At 41.0% G+C, this 23,022-nt stretch overlaps 1 protein-coding gene across 1 annotated transcript in view; it reads left to right on the forward strand.

Annotated features, from left to right (window-relative positions):
* The window catches only part of LOC126418980 (ubiquitin carboxyl-terminal hydrolase 32), a 245,455-nt gene that overhangs the window by 76,783 nt on the left and 145,650 nt on the right, over positions 1-23,022 (forward strand). Inside the window, exons 11-13 of the mRNA XM_050086028.1 lie at positions 826-958; positions 7,832-7,975; positions 8,264-8,408. Coding sequence (XP_049941985.1) covers positions 826-958; positions 7,832-7,975; positions 8,264-8,408 — 422 coding nt within the window. The remainder of the gene's footprint in view (positions 1-825; positions 959-7,831; positions 7,976-8,263; positions 8,409-23,022) is intronic.

The following is a 23,022-nucleotide window of genomic DNA, read 5'->3' on the forward strand; positions in this document are numbered from 1 at the left end:
TTGGTGACAAACATTGAAATGAAATTCCCGAGGTCTGTGACAGGCTTAATGAGAATGTATTTGTTTAAAACAGGGTGTGCAGATAGAACTTAATATTGTTGAAATAGGAAATAGAACCAAATAAAAGAAAATAAGATGACTCTCAAGCCTAAACATAATGCAAGAGAGAAGAATAAAAAGAAAAAAATATATATGTGGACCAAATGGCCAGAGTTGTAGTTTTATTATGTTATTACGTATATATGAAATCATTTGATTTGCGGTGTAGGAAACTTTTCACAATTTGTAATTAAATTACAGCTATTGAAAACATTTCTTATACATGATTATGAAATGCTGACTTCGGTAACATAATCTATGATAATTGTATTGTATACTACTATGTTAACAGCAATGAAGGAAAAAGGTATCAAGAAAACTAATAAGTGTGAGACAGAATTGCTGGCCAGTACTTATTTCAGAAGGCTCAATGTTTAGTAAAGCTTATTGGCACAGGTTGGTTGCTCTTATCCTCTCATCCTGTCACCCTGTGCTATGTATCTTCACTGGGATTTATGTACTAAATTTTGAGCAAAACACTATTTTACCAGCAGCTAAATGAGGGAGAAGGAAGGGGAGCAGAGCTTTTACCTTGACCTATTTTTAAGCGTTTCATGTGAAGCTATTTCTAAACTAGATGTTATTCACGTAATCATTACAATAATTAACTGCAATGTTGAGATTTGTGAAGTACACGAGTGACAGAGTAATAGATGTTGTATGGAGTGGAGTTTATGCTCTCACATGCAATGCTTTCTATTGTGCATGTTTCTCTGTCCAATACAGATCATCAAGTGTCGCATCCAGCCCGAGTCAGTCACCTCGTCAGCCACGAAAGGCGACAAGCTCCTTCGGCGGTTCTCCATCTCCACCGGGGCCGATTGACAACACAAACCTTGTGTCAACTCCGGCCTACAAGGTCAGTCTGTTCTTCTTTTTAAATGTTTTCATCTAGTTGGTTTAAAGATACAGTCTTAATCAGAACTGAGTTTATCCAATACCTTAAGGCACAGAGAACAATCCGATGAAACTTTGTTTTAAATTTTAGCAGTGACGCAATAAGGAAATGGTCATAAACCATATTTAGTGAGGAAATGTGTGTAAGCTTGACTCACATTATGAGGAGGTGCTCATAAGATCGGAAGAAGTAAATGTTGTGTTGGTTACTGTGGTAGTCAGCACAAAAAAAGAAGAAAGGAGAAAAGTTAGAATGGTCAGTGGGAGAAATCCAAAATTATAAGTACAAAACACTTCCCACTTAATAGAAAACTTTATTTCTAAGAGGAAAAGGAACTTAACGTATTTATTCATGTGCTTCCTTTGCCTCCTACATGCAATTACTTTACTATGTATTACTACTCGCAGAATGCAGGCTAAGTAAAGTCTTCCTCTTAATCAGTACTGATGCTCTCAAAGTCTGTGACTAAACTGGGCTGACCAGCAATGGGCAGCTGGTTAAATCAGCATTGGCAGGGACACTGAATTCTGTCTTCCTGGAGATGCGGACTGCCTGCTCTTTCAATTGGCGCACGGGTCAGTGCCTTCTTGATCCCATTTCACAGCACTGTGCTGGTCAGCGTGCAGTTGATGTGTTTGGACTGAATGTTCTTCCCCCTGAAAACACCACGCCATTGTCCGGTAGGGAGCCATCTTTTGACAATGGGTAGGGATGGGTGCGCAGGAAACTGGGTGGCACGAGGTGCCGGGAGCCACAACTGGGACTGACGCTGAGTCTCTGGCCGTGCCCTTCCCTGACATTCGTCTTGTGCTCTTAGGGGAACGTCGGTCAGAAAACTCCCGACAGGGTGCCCATCCTCTTCCTGAGCCAGTCTGATGAAAAATGGAGAGGATGGCGGCAACAGTGACATGGCACCTGGTCCACGGTGGCTGGCAGAAAGTTGAGCTGCTGCGGCAGTGAAGGCAATGGGTCTAGCTACATCGGTTCTGCAAGCATTGCTGAAGTGGCTGCACCAGCCGCATGATCACAGTAGGATGTGAATCTGAGGACAGAAAATCTGCAGAAGAATCTTGCAAGTGAGCAGCATGAATCTGGTTCTGATGGGAGTGCACGAACCCAGCATGACCTTGAATTAAGTACATTCAAGTGCCCAAATTTTGAAGAATTGTTCCGCTCTCCCAACACCTGGCACATCTAAAAAACTCTAAAAAGAATTCATTAGGCAGAAAGCAATACTTGTGGAGCATGGGAGGCTCCGTGCACTGTGGTGTATGCAATAACTGGAGCAGCGTTTGGATTGTCATAGGCCTGGAAGCAGTTCATTGAGAGGAAGAGCAGCAATGCTGGCTCTCATGTGGGAGGTACATAGATCGTTCATCTGTTGCATGATTGTACTCAGGAATCGTTTAGCATGTCTGTTCGATTGGGTATGAAATGGAGCACTGGTAAGGTCAGTGATGGCATTGGCTATACAGAACTGTTGAAAGTCCTTGCCGTAAAGTGTCGTCCATTGTCTGTGATCAACACATCAGACAAACCTTCCAGGCAAAAAACAGGTGTCAAAGCCTGAATGATACTACACGGCGTAGTAGAGTTCATGGACACTGCAAATGAATATTTGCTAATATTGTACACAATAATAAGACAACAAATGTTCTGAAACGGACCAGCAAAGTCAGTATGTCATGGCAATTGAGACTTTGGCCAAACGGAAAATGTTTGCGGTGTGGCCAACAGATTCACAGCACAAGTGTGACACTGTGACATCATGTGTTCAATGTGGGCATCCATTGTCAGCGAAGTACAGTGCCAAAACGCTTAACTATTTTGTGTGTACGATTCCCCTGTGCCATTGGTGCAGCAATCACAACACATCTTTTTGCAGCACTTTAGGAATAAGCACATGCGATTGTCCATAGTCATCTTGCAATAAAGTCACAGCATGCTGGAGGGAGAGGCTATGCCGATGAGGAAAATATTGGCACACAAAAGAATTCTGAATGTTTTTCACTGAATGAGGCCAAGCAGTATGGATGTAGAGCAACAAAAGGTTCAATTCAGGTTGTGCTTCTGTGGCCTGTGCAGTTTTTCTATAGTGCAGTGAAAATGTCCATAAAAGTTCAGTGTCTTGTGCATTGATCTGACAAGACCCTTCACTTTTGGTGCAGAGAAGAAATTACCATCTATGTGTCTCAGCACACTTTGTAATCTCTCTTGATTTGTCACAATCCCTATTTGAGACACCTAATGAATGTAGTAGAATTGTCACACGGGTGACCTCAGTTACCAGTTCTCAAGATTTACTGGACGATATTACCCATGTTCCATGTTTCAAGTACTGATGATAGACACTTTCAAAGGTCGAAGAAACTGTATCCGGCTTTTGGAATGCTTCCTTGGATCAGGTCACTCAAATAAAAGGTTGAGAGGGATTCCCCTGTTGTGAGGACAAGGGAAAACACAGATGAAAGAGGATTTGTCAGGGGTGCCTTTGTTGCTACTTTTAAATGTGTCCATCAGCAGTTCTTTGAGTTATGCCCCCTGGACCTAATTACTTAAGGCCATTCTGTATCCTTTCTCATGATACAACTGAAGTGTGCTTTGATTTTATCCATACTGGATCAGAGGTCGTGGTTGTGAATGTCAATGTTAAAAAAATATCGGCTCAACCACTTGTTTATAGTGTAAAACACTAAAATTGAAGTGTTTCGGAAGTCAAGCTTCCATCATCAGAATAATAGAAAAAAAGTAAAAGAACCTGTTATAACTCGCTAAAATGGAACATGTACCAGGCACAATAAAATTGATAATAAAATTAAAACATCGTGGCTACTTCCCTTGTTGCAGCTGTGTCTTCCAAGGTGCATCTCCACATAGTCGTCAAAATATAAAAAACTCTAAAATGGTGTCGCCTATGGTGTTCAACATCTAACCACATGGCTCTCTCCTCTATCGTCATAGACCGCCCGTGCGTCTTCGTTGATACCACACACCACGTAGCCAAACAAGACACTGAAACGCGAGTGAGCTCACACGCAAGTAAACAAGGAAATCGCAGAGATGTCCATACAAACAGATAATGTATACATGTTCCAAGGACCTCATGAAATGATGGTATCCTGCCAATTGCTAAAAATGTAGTTACTAAAAGAAACCAGTGAAATGTTTGAAAAAGTTATTTGTATCACCAGTTAGCTGTTCATTCAGTGTGTTCTGATTAACCACACTATGTATCGTAATTTCCAGCTGCTCTAGTAGATCCAGCTTTTTGCCTTCATCCTGTCTATATAAAAATACGTGATCCTGATCTATTCCCAACATGGGGTGTCCCGTTTCCCAAATATGTGTGGCTACAGCTGACTTTTCGAAATTATTAAGCCGGAAAGCATCGCTATGTTCTTTGTAACGTACTTTAAAGGACCTACCAGTTTGGCCTACATAGGTTGCCTTGCACGTGTTACACTGAATTTTATAGACCCCAGCTCTCTCATATTTATCGCTTTCCTGCTGTAAATTATTTCTTAGTTTAAATCGCAGCGTATTATTGGTCTGAAAAGCTGTATCAACTTTAAAAGGTTTGAAAATGTTAGCCACTTTTTGCGAAATATCACCGAAGTATTGTATTGTGACTCTCATAATATTATTTGCGGTATTTTTCCTGGCATTCGCGCGCTGTTTCTGTCGTATTGATTTATTGACAATGTTTTGGTGATATCCGTTAGCTCTGGCTAGTTGTTTCATGATGTTCAGCTCAGTCATTCTGTCTTCTTCATTCATAGGGACTCTAAAGGCTCTATCTATCAAAGATCTAAAAGCAGAAAATTTCTGGCTATTAGGATGGCAGGAATTATTTTGTATCAACACATCAGTTGTGGTTGTTTTCCTAAATGCTGCCTATCATTTCGTTTCCCAATACTTAGGTCGAGAAATTGCAGTTCACCATTCTTCTCTTCTTCCACAGTGAATTTAATTTTACCGTGTAACTGGTTAAATTTATTTATTATTTCTGCAACTTCTTTTTCTTGTCCATCAATGAGAAGCAGCGTATCATCTACATAGCGTTTGTAATATACAATTTTATCCATTGTGGAAGAAGAGAAATGTGGAGATGCACCTTGGAAGACACGGCTGCAACAAGGGAAGTAGCCACGATGTTTTAATGTTATTATCAATTTTATTGTGCCTGGTGCATGTTCCATTTTAGCGAGTTTTAACAGGTTCTTTTACTTTTTTTATTATTTTAATGATGGAAGCTTGACTTCCGAAACGTGTCAATCTTAGTGTTTTACACTATAAACAAATGGTTGAAACAATATATTTTTTAACATTAACTGAAGTGTGTTTTCTCAGTTATGTGAGTGTCGGTTACATTTCTGTGCACACAACAATGATTTATTAAGATCTTAGTACCATGTCTCTGAAATTCATCATCATTGCTGTCAGTCTTATTTGATAAGAACTTGAATAGTGGAGCAGTACTCTAAAATAGGTCATAGTAGCATCCAGGTTGTGGATCCCTTTACATACAACTCCTCCGCCATCAATTTAATGTGTTAGTACCATTTAATATTGCTTTGTAGCATTTAGTTTTGGTACATAAATAATTTACTGGGCTCCAGTAGTTTACCACTGATTTTGTAATTGAATATTCATGTGTGCAATTGCATGCGTAATCGGATACGTGTGTGTGTGTGTGTGTGTGTGTGTGTGTGTGTGTGTGTGTGCGCGCGCTCTTCCATTTTGCATTTTGAAAATTTGCTATCTGGTCTAACACAGTGGGTTCTACAGTCAAAATATTATTTGAGCCAGTCACATATTTGAGAAAGTACCCCATGACATTGGATATTGATCGACAGTGATGTACGGAGTAAAACTGCTTTTGTAAATAGTGGAACTTGGCATCTACCCTTGCAAATAATAGATGCAGTTGAAAGACACTGCGTAAGTGAGGAGGGAGATATGGGTATCTTGAAATGTGTTGAATCTTTGACAGAAATGTCATAAACTCTGAGCTTACAATATTTTCAAGGGTTTTGCAACAGAGGGATGCTAGTAATAAATATCAATAATTCTAAACAGTAGAAACTCCTGGTAGGGATCTCAGCAGTATGAGGAAAAGCTAGAGTGCTACTCACTGTAAAGATGACATGTTGAGTTGCAGACAGGCACAGTGAAAAGACACTTTCACATTACCTTTCAGCCAAAGCCTTCTTTAGAAAACAAAACACACACACACACACACACACACACACACACACACACACACACATTCATTCATTCATTCATTCATTCATTCACACAAGTGAGCACACCTGAAAGACGTATGACCAACTCTGGCAATTTGGACTGGAATGCAACAGTCATGTAAAATGGAACCATCACTCTGGAAGGGGCGGGAAAAGGAAAGGAATAGCAGGGTAGTGGGTGGAGGGGGGGGGGGGGGGAGAGAGGTGCTCTCTAGGAATCGAGTCTGCACACTCCATCACTCCATCAGACAATGCTCTTCTCTCCCACCAGTCATCCATTGCTTTCCCTTTCCTTTTCTTGCCTCCCCCCCTCCAGATTGATGGTTCCACTTTACATGACTGTTGCATTCCGGTACAAGCTGCTGGAGATGGTGGTCGTATGTGCTTGAGATGTGCTCACTTGTGTAAATGATTGTGTGTGTGTGTGTGTGTGTGTGTGTGTGTGTGTGTGTGTGTGTGTGTTTTGCTGTCTGAAGAAGGCTTTGGCTGAAAGCTAATGTGTAATTATTGTGCATGTCTGCAACTCAGCATGTCACATTTATGGTGAGTAGCAAATCTGTGTTTCCCTTATATTGTTATCAGTAATTTTAGGGATTTGGAGAGTGTTGCTGTTCTTATACAGGAACAGGCACTGATAAATGTTAAAACTCGAGCAGCTGCTGAATTGTAAGTATACTGTACAAAAAATTAGTCATCCCCAGTAGACATCACATTAATCAAAGATTAGTATTACATCAACTAACTAGATAATAATTCAGATAAATAGATAATTCAAGTTTTTATTTGCAGATCAAGTTAGTATATGTCTGCAAATAAAAATAATTATTTGATATTTTTTAAATTTATTTTCTATTTTGAATAACCCCTTTTAGAGGGTAGTATAAATAGACATTGTTTCTGCTTCTTTGTTTTCAGCTGCAGCTTCCCTTTGGGCCCACACTACTTCCACTCTTTGAGAATGTTGTTGCCTCTCTCCTTGTGTAAACTTTCTTCAAGTCTTAAGTTTTTCCTGTACTGAAAGCTTATCTTTCCTACTGCTTCTGTAGAAAGTGTTCTGATTCTTATTATGTTCATGTTGACTCCCATGTTTTCCGTAAATCTCACATCTTATTTTAGATTCCTGATTGTTTAGTAAGTCAAAGACTTGTTTAGTTATTCTGTCATTATTCATTCTGTATATGTGTCCATTGAATTTTAAAGACAGTCCACTCACATTCCGATATTGTTAGTCAAAGGTTTTACGTAAATAGTGTGCTACTCACCACAGATGCAAACACCGCTAAAAGGGATACCAAAGCTCCCACAAACTCAGTGTGTAAAGATATGGCATCTTCTCATATACAATCAGAACATTTCGCCTCTTAATTTTTTGCATAAATGAAACAGTACTCACACTTATTTTTTGTGTGTCCTGACAATTCCTGTTTTGTATCATTTAAAAAAAATTAAAAAATAATGTTAGTAAGTGAGGAGTGATTGGTGCAATATGTTTCCCACTGTGTAAAAAATTTTCAAAGTTTCTTTTTAGGTATTGTTCAGTGTTTATACATTTGTTTCTGGATCTAAATGATGTTCGATTATACAATAGGTGGCCACACCGCTGACTGGAGAGGGTGGAAAGCTAAAAAGGAGTCCCGAACTTGTGCACCCACGTGATTTTGAACTTGTTCCAGACTCTTTGTGGAAGGCCCTTTCACAGTGGTATGGAGGCTCACCACCACTTCCAAGACAGGTGAGATATAATGTCTGTGTTCTCAAGTTGGGAAGGGGGATAGGGGAGCATCAGACAAATTAGTTATTAAATTGTTACATTTGCTGTTTCCTGGTAGTTGTTCGCTTACATGAAAAATATTACTATTTTCCACTTAATTCTGCATGCTTAAACAATGATGGTTTTTTTTTTTTTGTATAAGTTAATTATGAATTGTAAGAGTAGTGTATACAGAACATTGTGTTTCTACTAAGAAATTCGTTCACCATGGAGACAGTTGCTATTCTAAATACATGGTGGACTTAATAGGTGATTCTTCCAAAGAATGGTGAGAAAGAGGAACTGGAGCTGTTTCCACTAAACCTTAGGCTGTTACGGCACCAGTCGCCACCGGCAAGAGCCCCACAGGCTTCCTGGTCTGGCATGGTTGGGGGCTATGGTGCTGCTGCCCTCAGTGAGTATATGCTTTGATATTACAATAACTCTAATTTATTGATCTCCAGTTGATTATTTTTCTACCACCTTACAAACTACTATGTTTAATCATCTGCTCGATGTTTGTTCTTTCTTTGAAATATAGATTCATACATGTTACTTTTCTGAGACTACTGCGATGTCATAAATAGTGTTAACAATATAACATGTTGACAGAAAGAAGTACTTACCCATATTTACAACTGACACCAGGTATTTGTTTTTATACACTCTGCGGCACAGCTGTGGGCACTCTCCTATGACAACCTGTGTATTTGCCACTTAGAGGAAGCCTTCGTAGCCTCCCAAAATGCCAGACACCTAGTGTGGTTCAGGTTCATTCAGATATCTTCATGATCTGGACTCGGGGCCAAGACATCCTAATCAACATTCCTTCACAACCCCTACACCTTCTCTCCCATCTATTTCATGTGGTCCTCCTTAAGTAAGTGTGCCATCGTGGTAGATGTTGACCCTCCTGGTCTCTGATGGCTCTTCCTGCACCTCTGTGCAGATTAAATCTACCAATCACCAATCACCAACATTACCTGCATTTGACAGCTGTTGTCTTTTAAAACAAAAAAAATCCTTCCCTTACAGCCTGCCCATCCAGGGACAGCATATCTGCAGTGACAATAGTCCCTTGTCCAGTATGCTGCAGGCCTCACCAAGGCCTGGACAGATGGGCACTATTCCCCAGGACTAGTCCGCAAACATATCTCCCATTCCATTTCCACTCATTACTCCAATCGTCCTACCATCTCCAAGAACCTCACAAAGCAGTGTCACCCAGTACCACCCTGGACTGGAACAACTGAACCACATTCTTTGTTAGGGCTTCGATTACCTATTGTGATGCCCTGAAATAAGGGACATCCTACCAGAGATCCCTCCCACCTCTCCTAAAGTGGTGTTTTATCGCTCACCCAACCTCCACAACATCCTGGTTTATCCCTATGCCACTCTCAATCCCATCCACTTGCCACAAGCACACCATACCTGTGTGGGAGACGCTCGTGGGAGACTTGTTCAATTGATCCGCTCAGCACTTCCTGTTCCAGTCCTGTCCCATCAGGGACTGGGTCACCTATGAAAACAGCCATGTCCTGTACCAGCTCTGCTACAATCATTGCACAAGTTTTTATATTGGTATGACTATCAACTAGCTGTTCCCCAGGATGAAGAGCCACCACCAAACTGTGGCCGAGAGCAAAGTAGACCACCCTGTGCCACAATATGAAGGTGAACATAACATGCTTGATTTCAATGGCTGCTTCACTACCCAACCCATATGGATCCTCCCCTCCACTGCCAACTTTTCTGAACTGCGCAGATGGGAGTTATCCTCAACACATTCTATGCTCTCGTAATTATTGTGGCCTCAACCTATAACATTCTGTCCCCACACCCTCCACTGAACAATTTCCACCCCTCTGTCATATCATCTCTTCCCCATTCTCATCTCCCACCTTCTTTGTTTGCTGGCCTGTCAGTGCACTCACCCACCTTTCTCCACTCCTCTCCTTTTTCGCTTTGCTTTCTCCACTTTCCTGCCCCACAAACTCCTGACACTATTCTTGTTGCCATTCTAGTCCCTGCACTCTCTGCCAAAGAGCCCCCCCCCCATCTCTCTCTCTCTCTCCCCCTCTCCCTCTCTCTCCCTCTCCCCCCCCTCCCCCTCTCCCCCCCTCTCTCTCTCCCCCCCTCTCTCCCCCCTCCCCCCCTCCCCCTCTCTCCCCCTCTCCCCCCCTCTCCCCCCCTCTCTCCCCCTCTCCCCCCTCTCCCCCCTCTCCCCCCCTCTCCCCCCTCTCCCCCCTCTCCCCCCCTCTCCCCCCTCTCCCCCCCTCTCCCCCCCTCTCCCCTCCCTCTCCCCCCTCCCCAACCTGTACCATGTCACGTAGTAGATGCATTCTGGTCTGAGCTGCCAGAGTTGGTGGTCATTTGTGAGGTGTGCATGCTTGTGTGAATGAAGGCAGTAGCTGAAAACTTCTGTGTAAATGTCTTTTAATTGTGCATGTCTGCAACTTAATGTGTCATCTTCATGGTAAGTAGCAATCTTATCTTTTCATACATTGTTGATATTCTTACCTGTAGTTTCCATTGTTCGAGAATAACAACTCAATTGTTTATTGAATGTGCTGAAACATTAAACAATGTAAACAGTACAAGAAATTAAATGAACAATACGTGCAACCAATGCCCCTTACAAAGAATTATTATTCATGTTTAGAACAGGTTGAAATGTCTATATCTCGTGTTTTTTCTGTAGTACAGGTAATGTAGGTAAAGTGTGCTAATATCTAGTGTAGCAATACAGCACATAGAATGATGTGTGATGCTTTTAACTATTTTGTCATAACCACATAGTAGTGAATGCTTCTTCCGTAGTTGCTCAAAATGAGGTAAGAGTCTAGTGTGGATGAGTGTTTGATCACCAGCATACCTCCCAAGAGCATCTCAAACACGATCTATCTGATTAAAGTCTGGACACTCCATGCACTGAATGAGGACACTCATGTGAGACTAGTCGCCTGACATCAACACTGCTGTCATGTAGACTGAAATTACCATCTTCAAGAAACACAACAGCCAAACACTTTTTGTATTGGTTTAATTGCACAAATCCTACTCACTGAGTGACACTAGGAGAACATTCCACATAAAAAAAAAGGTTTTACTTAAGCAAACTTTCGAAGCCAGTGGATCCTCCTTCGATAGAGGGGTTGAAGGGAAAGGAAGAGTAGTGAAGGGAAAGGAAATAGACACGTTCAGGAAAAGGGGTGGAGTTCGGAAAAGTCATCCAGAAACCGGGGTCGGGGAGACTTACCAGACAGAATGAGAAGGAAAGGCTGATAGTTGGACTATTCTAGAAGAGATGTGAAAACCTGAGAGCTTCATGGTGGAAGACTGGGTAATATTAAGACAGAGATTACTGCTAAAACATTGTGCATGAGTTAATAAGAATGAAAAGTCAAGTGAATTGTATGTAACATGGGTCGGAGGGGGGCGGTGAAAAATAGACAGGTCAGAAAATGAAAGATGTAGAAAACTAAAATGGAGTGAGTAAAGGAGTAATCACTGCAAACAAATGCTGAGATGGAAGAAATTAATACAAATTACGGCCAGGTGGTTTGCAAGAACCGAGGGCATGTAGCTCAAGCACCTGTGGAGTTCTAAGAAACTAGATATGGGGGAAGAATCCAGATGGCACTTGTGGTGAAACGGGCACTGAGGTCATGACTGTCATGTTGTAGGGCATGCTCTGCAACAGGATATTGTGTGTTGCCAGTACAGACCCTCTGCCTGTGCCCATTCATCCTAATTGGTAACTTGGTGGCAGTAAAAGGCTGAACAGTGTTTACACAACACCCAGTGTATGATGTGTGTGATTTCACAGGTGGCTCTCTGTTTATTAGTATATTTTTTGCCATTGGCAGGGCTGGTGTATGTGGTAGTAGGGAGGGTGCATAGGCAAGTCTACCAGCACCGACGGTCACAGGGGTGGTAGCCATACAGTACGAAGATGGGTGCAGAAGGAGCGTAGTGTCTGACAAGGATATTTCGGAGGTTGGGATGACGATGAAAAGCTATTCTAGGTGTGGCAGACAAAATCTCAGACAAAATGGATCTTGTATGCAGGCATGATTTTAGGAAGTTACGGCCTTGTTGAAGTAGCTGATTAATACATTGATGACCAGGAAAATACAGGCTATAAGTGGTGTACTTCTAAGTTGTGTTTTGGATCAGCAGTACCAGGATTGGATGTAGTGGCCCGGGAAATCTTCCTTTTGAACTAAGCTGGTGGGGTAATTACATCCAGATTTTCCGGGCCATCACATCCAATCTGGCACTGCTGATCACTCCAAAAAACAACTTCAGATCACAACATTTGCCACTCACTATTATCCTGGTCTCGAATGTATTAATCAGCTACTTCAACAAAGCCATGACATCCTAAAATCATGCTCTGAAATGAGATCCAATCTGTCTGAGATTTTGCCCACCACACCTAGGATAACTTCCTGTCAGGCTCTAAGCTACTACTGCATCCATCTCCCTACCCTATGGCTCCTACCACTGTGACTGTCCCCACTTCAAGTCTTGCCCTACCCACCCTCCATACCAGTTGTTATGTAAATGCTCTTCGACATTTTACATTGGCATGACTACCACAAAGTTACCAGTTAGGATGAATGGACATAGGCAGATGGCCCATACTGTCAACACAAGATATCCTATTGCAGAGCATGCTCTACAACATGACAGTTGTGATGTTGGTGCCTGTTTCACCACACGCGTCATCTGTATTCTTCCCCCAGATCTAGTTTCTCAGGACTCTGCAAGTGGGAACTAGTGGTACATGTCCTTGGTTCTTGCCTCCCACCTGGCCTTAATTAGCATTAATTTCTTTTGTCTCAATATTTCTTCACAGTAACTACTCCTTTCTTCACTTCCTGTAGCTTTCTAAATCTTTCAGTTTCTGACCTAGCTATTTTTTGCCGTCACCCCCAACCTCTGCTACACACAATGCACTTAGCTTTTAACTCTTATTAACTCGAACACAATGTTTTAGCAGTAACTTCTGTCTTGCATATTACCTAGTCTTCCATGTTGAAACTCTCAGGTTGTCATATCTTGTCCGGTGCAGTCCCCATCAATCTATCTTTCCTTCTCATCACATGCAGTAAGTCTCCCCTGACCCGGGGTTCTGTCATGCACTGCAGAACGCCAGTCCACACGAACTGTGTGAATTATTTTTCTAATTTTAATCAATCAGTCACCTCCATGATTGGCCAAGTTGTCACTAAAATGCAACATTCTCAAAAGTAACATAAAACAGTCATGGGACATAACTTCGCCAAAAATTGGAGTACTCAGAAGGACATCTCTGGACTAAAATTCCTTTATTCTCAACTTTTTAACATGAGCCATGAGAAGCCAAATACCAATGAAGCTATACATTTCCTCAAAACCTGTATTTTTCCAGGTGGATAGTTGAGAACGAACTGATTCCGACATATTTGCCATGGTCAAAGTGAAAAATCGGTTTGTTTAAAGTGCTATAAATTTCAAGAGATCTTCTGATAGAAATAGCATCACAAGGACAGAACACTTGAATCAGGCGCTAGTTGGAAATTGTGTCCTGAAGATGAGTCATCAAATGCATGAAGTGCTGGACTGAAATTACGTTCTTGGCAATCATATTTCTCATTCTCACTATGGTGTGGCCTTTTACGGATCGATTCGTCTTCACTTTCAGGATCTGAAGAACTGTCCTGGCGAGCTCTACTAGGTGAAGTACATGGAGGTGTATTACTAAGAGATTCTTCTGATGGATCTTCATTGTCACTACATTCATTGAAGATGCCTCACTCACTGTCACTGTCACTCCTTGTCAGATAGCAGGGACAGCAGCACAGAACAATAAGTAGGGTACATTCAACCAAGGGATTGCACGGGACAAAAGAACTTGCGATGGACCAGCATGTAGCCCTGAGCAACTATTGACGTCCGCAGTCCCACAGGCAGTGGAAGCGGCTGCATTATAAGACGTCATTAGGACTCAAGTACTGGCCAGGCCGCGCAGTGAATACTGTCTGCAGGGCCCACGGGAAAACCCACTTCAGCGGCAAACAACGTCTGCAGGCCCTGCGGCAAGGTGGACTGCCGCGGTATATCATGCCTGCAGTACTCAAAGGGTTAATTGCTTTCATCAAATTTCCCATGTTTACAATATTAGTTAGCACCTGTTTTTGCATTAACATAATTATAATTTTCCCATACGTTACGCTTTTTGAAACTATGTTCACAGAAAAAAACTGATGTCGCTGTCATAAAATGATGCTGGCTTGTCGTTGGCCTTCAAGTAGCCAATGTTCGTTCAAGTAAAAGTATCATGACCAGTCACAACTAGTTTTAAACTGTCTTTACTGCATGTGTGCACACTGCACTAGTTGTGTATTTTTTCAAGCTTAGCACAATGTGGTTTGAGAATTTGTTCTCATTGTCAAGTGCAAATATTTATGTAAATATTTATTGTGATGTTTCACAAATAAACAATGTAAGTGATGGTTCACATATATATGAGTTTCTGCACAATGGAGGATGCACAATACCTTATAACCTCAGAAAGATGACTGCAGTGGAAGAGATGCAGGACGAAACACGTCCAAACATCACACAAGATACTTAATGTAAATATTTATGCTTGATGATGATGATAAATTCTCAAAATGCATAATGCTAAGCAGGGAAAAAATATTTAACTGATGCATTGTTTTATTGTTTAAATGATGAACATCACACAGTTGCAGGTTTTCCTAAAACAACAGTTACGATTAAAGACATTAAGTCAAATGTATCTATCTCCCAGGTCCAGTTAAGTTGCAGATAAACAGTACAAAATTCAGATAACCTTTATTAGGTAATAAACAAGACCCTAACGAGTATTTTGGTGTTTGTCATGTATATGTACCATACTGAAACTATGAAAATGTGATTTGGGGGACGGGGATCCTATATATAACTTTTACCACTTAAAAATTTATTTCCTTCATTTTTAAGTTTATTTGCTTTTTATACAGTTTTTTTTTAAAAGTCACTTGAAAAGTGTGAAAGTGGGGTTTCACTGGGTATACATAGCACACATCCTTTAGGAAAGTTAGGAAAGTTTGTTCTCTCTCTCTCTCTCTCTCTCTCTCTCTCTCTCTCTCTCTCTGTGTGTGTGTGTGTGTGTGTGTGTGTGTGTGTGTGTGTGTGTCAGATGATAATATACTCTCTGACTAATCTTGACAATGTATTTACCTGACTGACTTTTAACTGGGCTATCGAACTGCTTCCGAAGTGTACAGTAGACAAAATATTGGAACATCGTATTTAGAAGCTAAATATTACTTTGAATTATCATTTTGATATTTATGTTGTCCACCTAACAAATTCACTGCATTCCCCACTGGAACAGGGACCATGTCTAATCTCAACTTGAGCAATTCCTCTTGAAATTCAAGTCTGCTCCAGGAAAAAAAAAAGTATAGTAATGAAGCTTCGAGAATACATTTGTCTTGGTAACATATTTAAGTGATTCTCCTAAAAATCACAGTCATAATTTGCACATGTTTATGTACGCACGAGGTAAGCCATTGCAAGTGTGAAATGCTGGTACATTAATAACAGGTGTAACTACCAGAATATTAAATTCGAGCATGCAGACATTTGTGTATTGTGTTGTACAGCTGCCAGATGTAAGTTTGTGGAATGGAATTCCAGGCCTGTTTCATTTGGTTGGTCAATACACGTATGGTTAATTCTGTTTGTGGATGATGCTGGAGTTGTCATCTGTTGATGGCCCATATGTGCTCGATTGGAGACAGATCTAGTGATTGTGTGGGCCAAGGCAACATTTTGACACCCTGTAGAGCATATCGGGTTACCATAGCGGTATGTAGGCGAGTGTTGTCCTGTTGGAAAACACCCCCTGGAATGCTGATCATGAATTGCAGTACAAATTATTAAATTGCCAGTTTGACGTACAATTTTGCAGTGAGGGTGCGTGGAATAGCCATGAGAGTTCTCCTGCTGTCATACGCAATCGCACCACAGACCGTAACTCCAGGGATGTAGGTACAGTGTGTCTAGCAAGCAGACAGGTTGGTTGCAGGACTTCAGCTGGCCTTCTCCTAAAAATCACAGTCATAATTTGCAAAACCAGTTTTCATCAACAAGCACAACAGACCTCCACCCTGCCCTCCAATGTGCTCTCACTTCTAGTTCAAAGCTGTCCTTGAAGTGACAGATTTGTAACAGTTTGCTGTGTTACTGTGGTGCAACTGCCACTCAAATTGCTGTTGCAAGTGCAATACTGTGCACCAGGGCCATATGTCAAATGTAATGGTCTTCCCTCTCGGAAGTGCCACACGACTGTCTGGAGTCCAATCTTCTTGGGATTGTACATTCTTGTTCAGTGACTACATTCCTGCCAAGTTTTTCTGCAGTATCGCAGAAGGAACATCCAGCTTCTCGTAGCCCTATTACACGACCCCGTTCAAACTCGGTGAGGTGTTGATAACGGTGTCTTTACTGCCTTAAGGGCATTCTTGACTAACATCAACTCGCCACGTCCAATCTCAAAGGTAGCTAATTCTCACTACCATTACAGCATGTCTTTAAAGCAAACATGACTTGTATCCTCATAGATAAGCTACTATGGCGACTCTAATGCGACTGGTGCAAAATTTGAATAGACATCATCTTCCAGATGTAGAAACAGGCCTACCAACTTTTGTTTATGTTGCCCAGCTCCTTCTGAGTGTTGCATTTTTTCCATTATATTTTAATAAAGTTATCAGTTTTCATTCAACTTGTAACCGTTATTTATTTTATGTTTGAATAATGTTAGAACTTGCTTTGCTTTGTGAGCAGTAGTGCAGTTGAGGATATGATACCAAAAACACTTCTGCAAATTCTTTGCATTTGTTGTTAAATTGGTATTACAGTGGCATTGTAATAGCTGCCCTAATTAAGCTCACTTGAAGCCAAGTTGTACAAATGTTGTAACATCATAATTTAATGTGGTAAATCTTGCAACCATGGCTAATAACTACCAAAGACAACTTGTTAATGCAGGAGCATATGTGCCCATGTTAGCACACAGTAGTAATTTCTTACAGAGTGCACTGAAACACAGGCTGTCATTGTTACGACAGACTGGCTACTCTTGACTGCCCAGAGTATCTGCGGTAAACTGTCTTCCTACATAAAATTTGTTCCACATAATGGAACGCGAGAGGCCACCTGTTACCATATCTCACTGTTGTCTGCCTGGTCTGCCTTCTTTACCTTTTCCCATTTAAAAAAGGTGTTCACCGAATGGAAACAAGGGCAAAAGCTTGGCCTCCCTAAGACCTAATGGCTTCCTTCCTTTTTATGCTTTATATACAGTTCATAATGATAATTAACATAAAGTTAGGAGGAGCTCAGTCCATACAGAAATGGTTTGTTCCATCTTCTTAGTTCTAGAACAATAATTTAATTGTCCATTTACCATTCTAATTAAACTCAGATCTCGACAACACCTAAGTACATGGACACTTAACACTGGTAAGTTATAAATCCTTCTACTATTTGTCTTCCTTCACTCCTAAATTATTTATGCCAACCTGAAGGTGTTTGAAGTCACAGAATGCATCTTAGCAATAAGTGCTTCAGTGCTTTATTAAATTAAGTAATAAAATCCGCAGCCACTTGAGCTTGACTTGTGTGAGCTTCCATCTACTTCCAACCCTTGACATATGATTTGTATCCCTACATCCTATGTGCCCACTTAGCACATCCTATTTGCCCCATCATAGGTAGGGCCACTTGTGAAAGCAGTTCTGTATACCAGTTATGCTGAACTTGCCTTTTATGCAGAGATAACCATCAAAATGAATAACTACCACCTAATTGCAGCCAAGGAGGAGGTGAGCACCAAATGGCAAAAGTACTACTTTGCATGTTATATGGTCCCCCTGCCCCTTCCCAGTACAGACTTATCTGAATTATGTTGATGCAAGTTGTCTTTGGAATAAATCCTTTTCCACAATCCTCCTGGATTGGGTCTCCAGTGTCTCTTGTCCCACAAAAACTAAGAGAGTTTATACAGTGACCAGTTCCTCACTTGTTGTAGTGCTCCCATATTGAGTCAACTCTGTGGACAAACCAGTGTAGCCAACTATGGCCATGCAGGCAAGATGGTAGTCATCTCACATATTAGTCACTTTGCACAACTTGCTCATCACTGTGTGTGTGTGTGTGTGTGTGTGTGTGTGTGTGTGTCACAGGAGCCAAAATGTTGTGGAATGGCATCAGTGATTCTGCCTCATTTTAACTCTTTTAACACGCTGAAATTGTTCTTCTTTGTGTGCACTAGTTATACTGGTACTTGCTTTCACAATTTGTTTCATGGATGAAAACGGCCATTTCGTCCCACAAAGGGTTGTTTTGGGCATTTATATTGCTAGTACACATACCTGTGCATCCTTAAAAGTTTTGATTCCTTCAGGCTTTTCTTTTTTCCTCTCCCCCGGGATGTTTGCAGTTTTCAAAAACATTAATGTTTGTATCAGATATAACATTTCCGTAAGACTTCCAAAAGGAAGTTGTTGTTGTGGTCTTCAGTCCTGAGACTGGTTTGATGCAGTTCTCCATGCTACTCTATCCTGTGCAAGATTCATCATCTCCCAGTACCTACTGCAACCTACATCCTTCTGAATCTGCTTAGTGTATTCATCTCTTGGTCTCCCTCTACGATTTTTACCCTCCACGCTGCCCTCCAATACTAAATTGGTGATCCCTTGATGCCTCAGAACATGTCCTACCAACCGATCCCTTCTTCTGGTCAAGTTGTGCCACAAACTTCTCTTCTCCCCAATCCTATTCAATACTTCCTCATTAGTTACATGATCTACTCATCTAATCTTCAGCATTCTTCTGTAGCACCACATTTCGAAAGCTTCTATTCTCTTCTTGTCCAAACTATTTATCGTCCATGTTTCACTTCCATACATGGCTACACTCCATACGAATACTTTCAGAAATGACTTCCTGACAAATCTATACTCGATGTTAACAAATTTCTCTTCTTCAGAAACGCTTTCCTTGCCATTGCCAGCCTACATTTTATATCCTCTCTACTTCGACCATCATCAGTTATTTTGCTCCCCAAATAGCAATACTCCTTTACTACTTTAAGTGCCTCATTTCCTAATCTAATTCCCTCAGCATCACCCGACTTAATTAGACTACATTCCATTATCCTTGTTTTGCTTTTGTTGATGTTCATCTTATATCCTCCTTTCAAGACACTGTCCATTCCATTCAACTGCTCTTCCAAGTCCTTTGCTGTCTCTGACAGAATTACAATGTCATCAGCGAACCTCAAAGTTTTTATTTCTTCTCCCTGAATTTTAATACCTACTCCGAATTTTTCTTTTGTTTCCTTTACTGCTTGCTCAATATACAGATTGATCAACATCGGGGAGAGGCTACAACCCTGTCTTACTCCCTTCCCAACCACTGCTTCCCTTTCATGTCCCTCGACTCTTATAACTGCCATCTGGTTTCTGTACAAATTGTAAATAGCCTTTCGCTCCCTGTATTTTACCCCTGCCACCTTTAGAATTTGAAAGAGAGTATTCCAGTCAACATTGTCAAAAGCTTTCTCTAAGTCTACAAATGCTAGAAACGTAGGTTTGCCTTTCCTTAATCTTTCTTCTAAGATAAGTCGTAAGGTCAGTATTGCCTCACATGTTCCACTGTTTCTACGGAATCCAAACTGATCTTCCCCGAGGTTGGCTTCTACTAGTTTTTCCATTCGTCTGTAAAGAATTCGTGTTAGTATTTTGCAGCTGTGACTTATTAAGCTGATAGTTCGGTAATTTTCACATCTGTCAACACCTGCTTTCTTTGGGATTGGAATTATTATATTCTTCTTGAAGTCTGAGGGTATTTCGCCTGTTTCATACATCTTGCTCACCAGATGGCAGAGTTTTGTCAGGACTGGCTCTCCCACGGCCGTCAGTAGTTCCAATGGAATATTGTCTACTCCGGGGGCCTTGTTTCGACTCAGGTCTTTCAGTGTTCTGTCAAACTCTTCACGCAGTATCATATCTCCCATTTCATCTTCATCTACATCCTCTTCCATTTCCACAATATTGTCCTCAAGTACATCGCCCTTGTATAGACCCTCTATATACTCCTTCCACCTTTCTGCTTTCCCTTCTTTGCTTAGAACTGGGTTTCCATCTGAGCTCTTGATATTCATACAAGTCGTTCTCTTATCTCCAAAGGTCTCTTTAATTTTCCTGTAGGCGGTATCTATCTTACCCCTAGTGAGATAGGCCTCTACATCCTTACATTTGTCCTCTAGCCATCCCTGCTTAGCCATTTTGCACTTCCTGTCGATCTCATTTTTGAGACGTTTGTATTCCTTTTTGCCTGTTTCACTTACTGCATTTTTATATTTTCTCCTTTCATCAATTAAATTCAATATTTCTTCTGTTATCCAAGGATTTCTACTAGCCCTCGTCTTTTTACCTACTTGATCCTCTGCTGCCTTCACTACTTCATCCCTCAAAGCTACCCATTCTTCTTCTACTGTATTTATTTCCCCCATTCCTGTCAATTGCTCCCTTATGCTGTCCCTGAATCTCTGTACAACCTCTGGTTCTTTTAGTTTAACCAGGTCCCATCTCCTTAAATTCCCACCTTTCTTCAGTTTCTTCAGTTTTAATCTACAGGTCATAACCAATAGATTGTGGTCAGAGTCCACATCTGCCCCTGGAAATGTCTTACAATTTAAAACCTGGTTTCTAAATCTCTGTCTTACCATTATATAATCTATCTGATACCTTTTAGTATCTCCAGGGTTCTTCCATGTATACAACCTTCTTTCATGATTCTTAAACCAAGTGTTAGTTATGATTATGTTGTGCTCTGTGCAAAACTCTTCCAGGCGGCTTCCTCTTTCATTTCTGTCCCCCAATCCATATTCACCTACTATGTTTCCTTCTCTCCCTTTTCCTACACTCGAATTCCAGTCACCCATGACTATTAAATTTTCGTCTCCCTTCACAATCAGAATAATTTCTTTTATTTCGTCATACATTTCTTCAATTTCTTCGTCATCTGCAGAGCTAGTTGGCATATAAACTTGTACTACTGTAGTAGGTGTGGGCTTCGTATCTATCTTGGCCACAATAATGCGTTCACTATGCTGTTTGTAGTAGCTTACACGCATTCCTATTTTCCTATTCATTATTAAACCTACTCCTGCATTACCCCTATTTGATTTTGTGTTTATAACCCTGTAGTCACCTGACCAGAAGTCTTGTTCCTCCTGCCACCAAACGTCACTAATTCCCACTATATCTAACTTCAACCTATCCATTTCCCTTTTTAAATTTTCTAACCTACCTGCCCGATTAAGGGATCTGACATTCCACGCTCCGATCCATAGAACGCCAGTTTTCTTTCTCCTGATAATGACATCCTCTTGAGTAGTCCCCGTCCGGAGATCCGAATGGGGGACTATTTTACCTCCGGAATATTTTACCCAAGAGGACGCCATCATCATGTAATCATACAGTAAAGCTGCATGCCCTCGGGAAAAATTACGGCTGTAGTTTCCCCTTGCTTTCAGCCGTTCGCAGTACCAGCACAGCAAGGCCGTTTTGGTTATTGTTACAAGGCCAGATCAGTCAATCATCCGGACTGTTGCCCTTGCAACTACTGAAAAGGCTGCTACCCCTCTTCAGGAACCACACGTATGTCTGGCCTCTCAACGGATACCCCTCCGTTGTGGTTGCACCTACGGTACGGCTATCTGTATCGCTGAGGCACGCAAGCCTCTCCACCAACGGCAAGGTCCATGGTTCGTGGGGGGGGGGGGGGGGGGGGGGGGAAAGGAAGTTATACTCAGTATTATGTTCCAGTTTGTACTTCAGTGCCTTCTAATAGTGTACGGTGTGCTAATTTTCCACATTATTGTGTAACTGTGTAGATATATGTAGCAAGCCAAGCCCAAACTTTTGTAATTCATTACCCTTCCATGTTTGTTTTAATACATCTATTTAGTTTAAATCCGATTTAGTGAAACCCTATTAATTTTTGTTACCCCGATTAATCCTCCACTACCCTACTTATCATGTCAAGCTATATTGTTTCATGGTCGTACGGATCTTCATATATCTCATTTAATCTTTAGCATTTCATGCCATGTTTTTCAGTTACTAGTTATTGCCTGTATGTGCAAGTTTTGTAATCTTGTGATGAAACAGATGAAATGTTTAGTAATTACAATAATGAAAATAATCAGTTTTTGAAAATATAATGTAATTGGATAGAAAAATATCTACTCTCCAAGCGGCAGCAGGAGAGTGCATCTACATCAACATCTATACTCTGCAAACAACTGTGAGGTGCATGGCAGAGGGTACATCCTATTATACCAGTTGTTAGGGTTTCTGCCTGTTGCTTTCACATACGGAGTGTGGGAAGAATGATTGTCTGAATGCCTCTATGCATGCAGTAATTATTCTAGTGTTACCCTCACAATCTTCATGTGAGTGATATGTGGGATGTTTTACTATATTCCTAGAGTCACTGTTTAAAGCCGGTTCTTAAAAGTTTTAACAGATTTTCATGGGATCGTTTAAGTCTGTCTTCAACAATTTGCCCGTATCTCAGTTGAACCAATGATTTGTAAGCAATCTCCTCTGTAGACTGAGTACACTTCCCCAGTAAACTGAAGTATACGATCTGCTTCACCCACTACTGAGCCTGTGTGATAATTCCATTTCATATCCCTACAAAGTATCATACCCTGGTATTTGGCTGACAACAGTAACTCACTTATTTTATAGTCATAGAATACTACATTTTTTCCATTTAGTGAAATGCATAATTTTACATTTCTGAACATTGGAAACAAGTTGCCAATCTTTGTGCCACATTAAAATCTTATCAAGATCTGACTGAATATTTAAGCAGCTTCTCTCAGATAGTACTTCATTATAGATAATGGCACCAGCTGCAAAAAGCTTGATCCTACTGTTAAT

Source organism: Schistocerca serialis, chromosome 9 (genome assembly GCF_023864345.2).
Source record: "Schistocerca serialis cubense isolate TAMUIC-IGC-003099 chromosome 9, iqSchSeri2.2, whole genome shotgun sequence".
Taxonomy (NCBI): Eukaryota; Metazoa; Arthropoda; class Insecta; order Orthoptera; family Acrididae; genus Schistocerca; species Schistocerca serialis.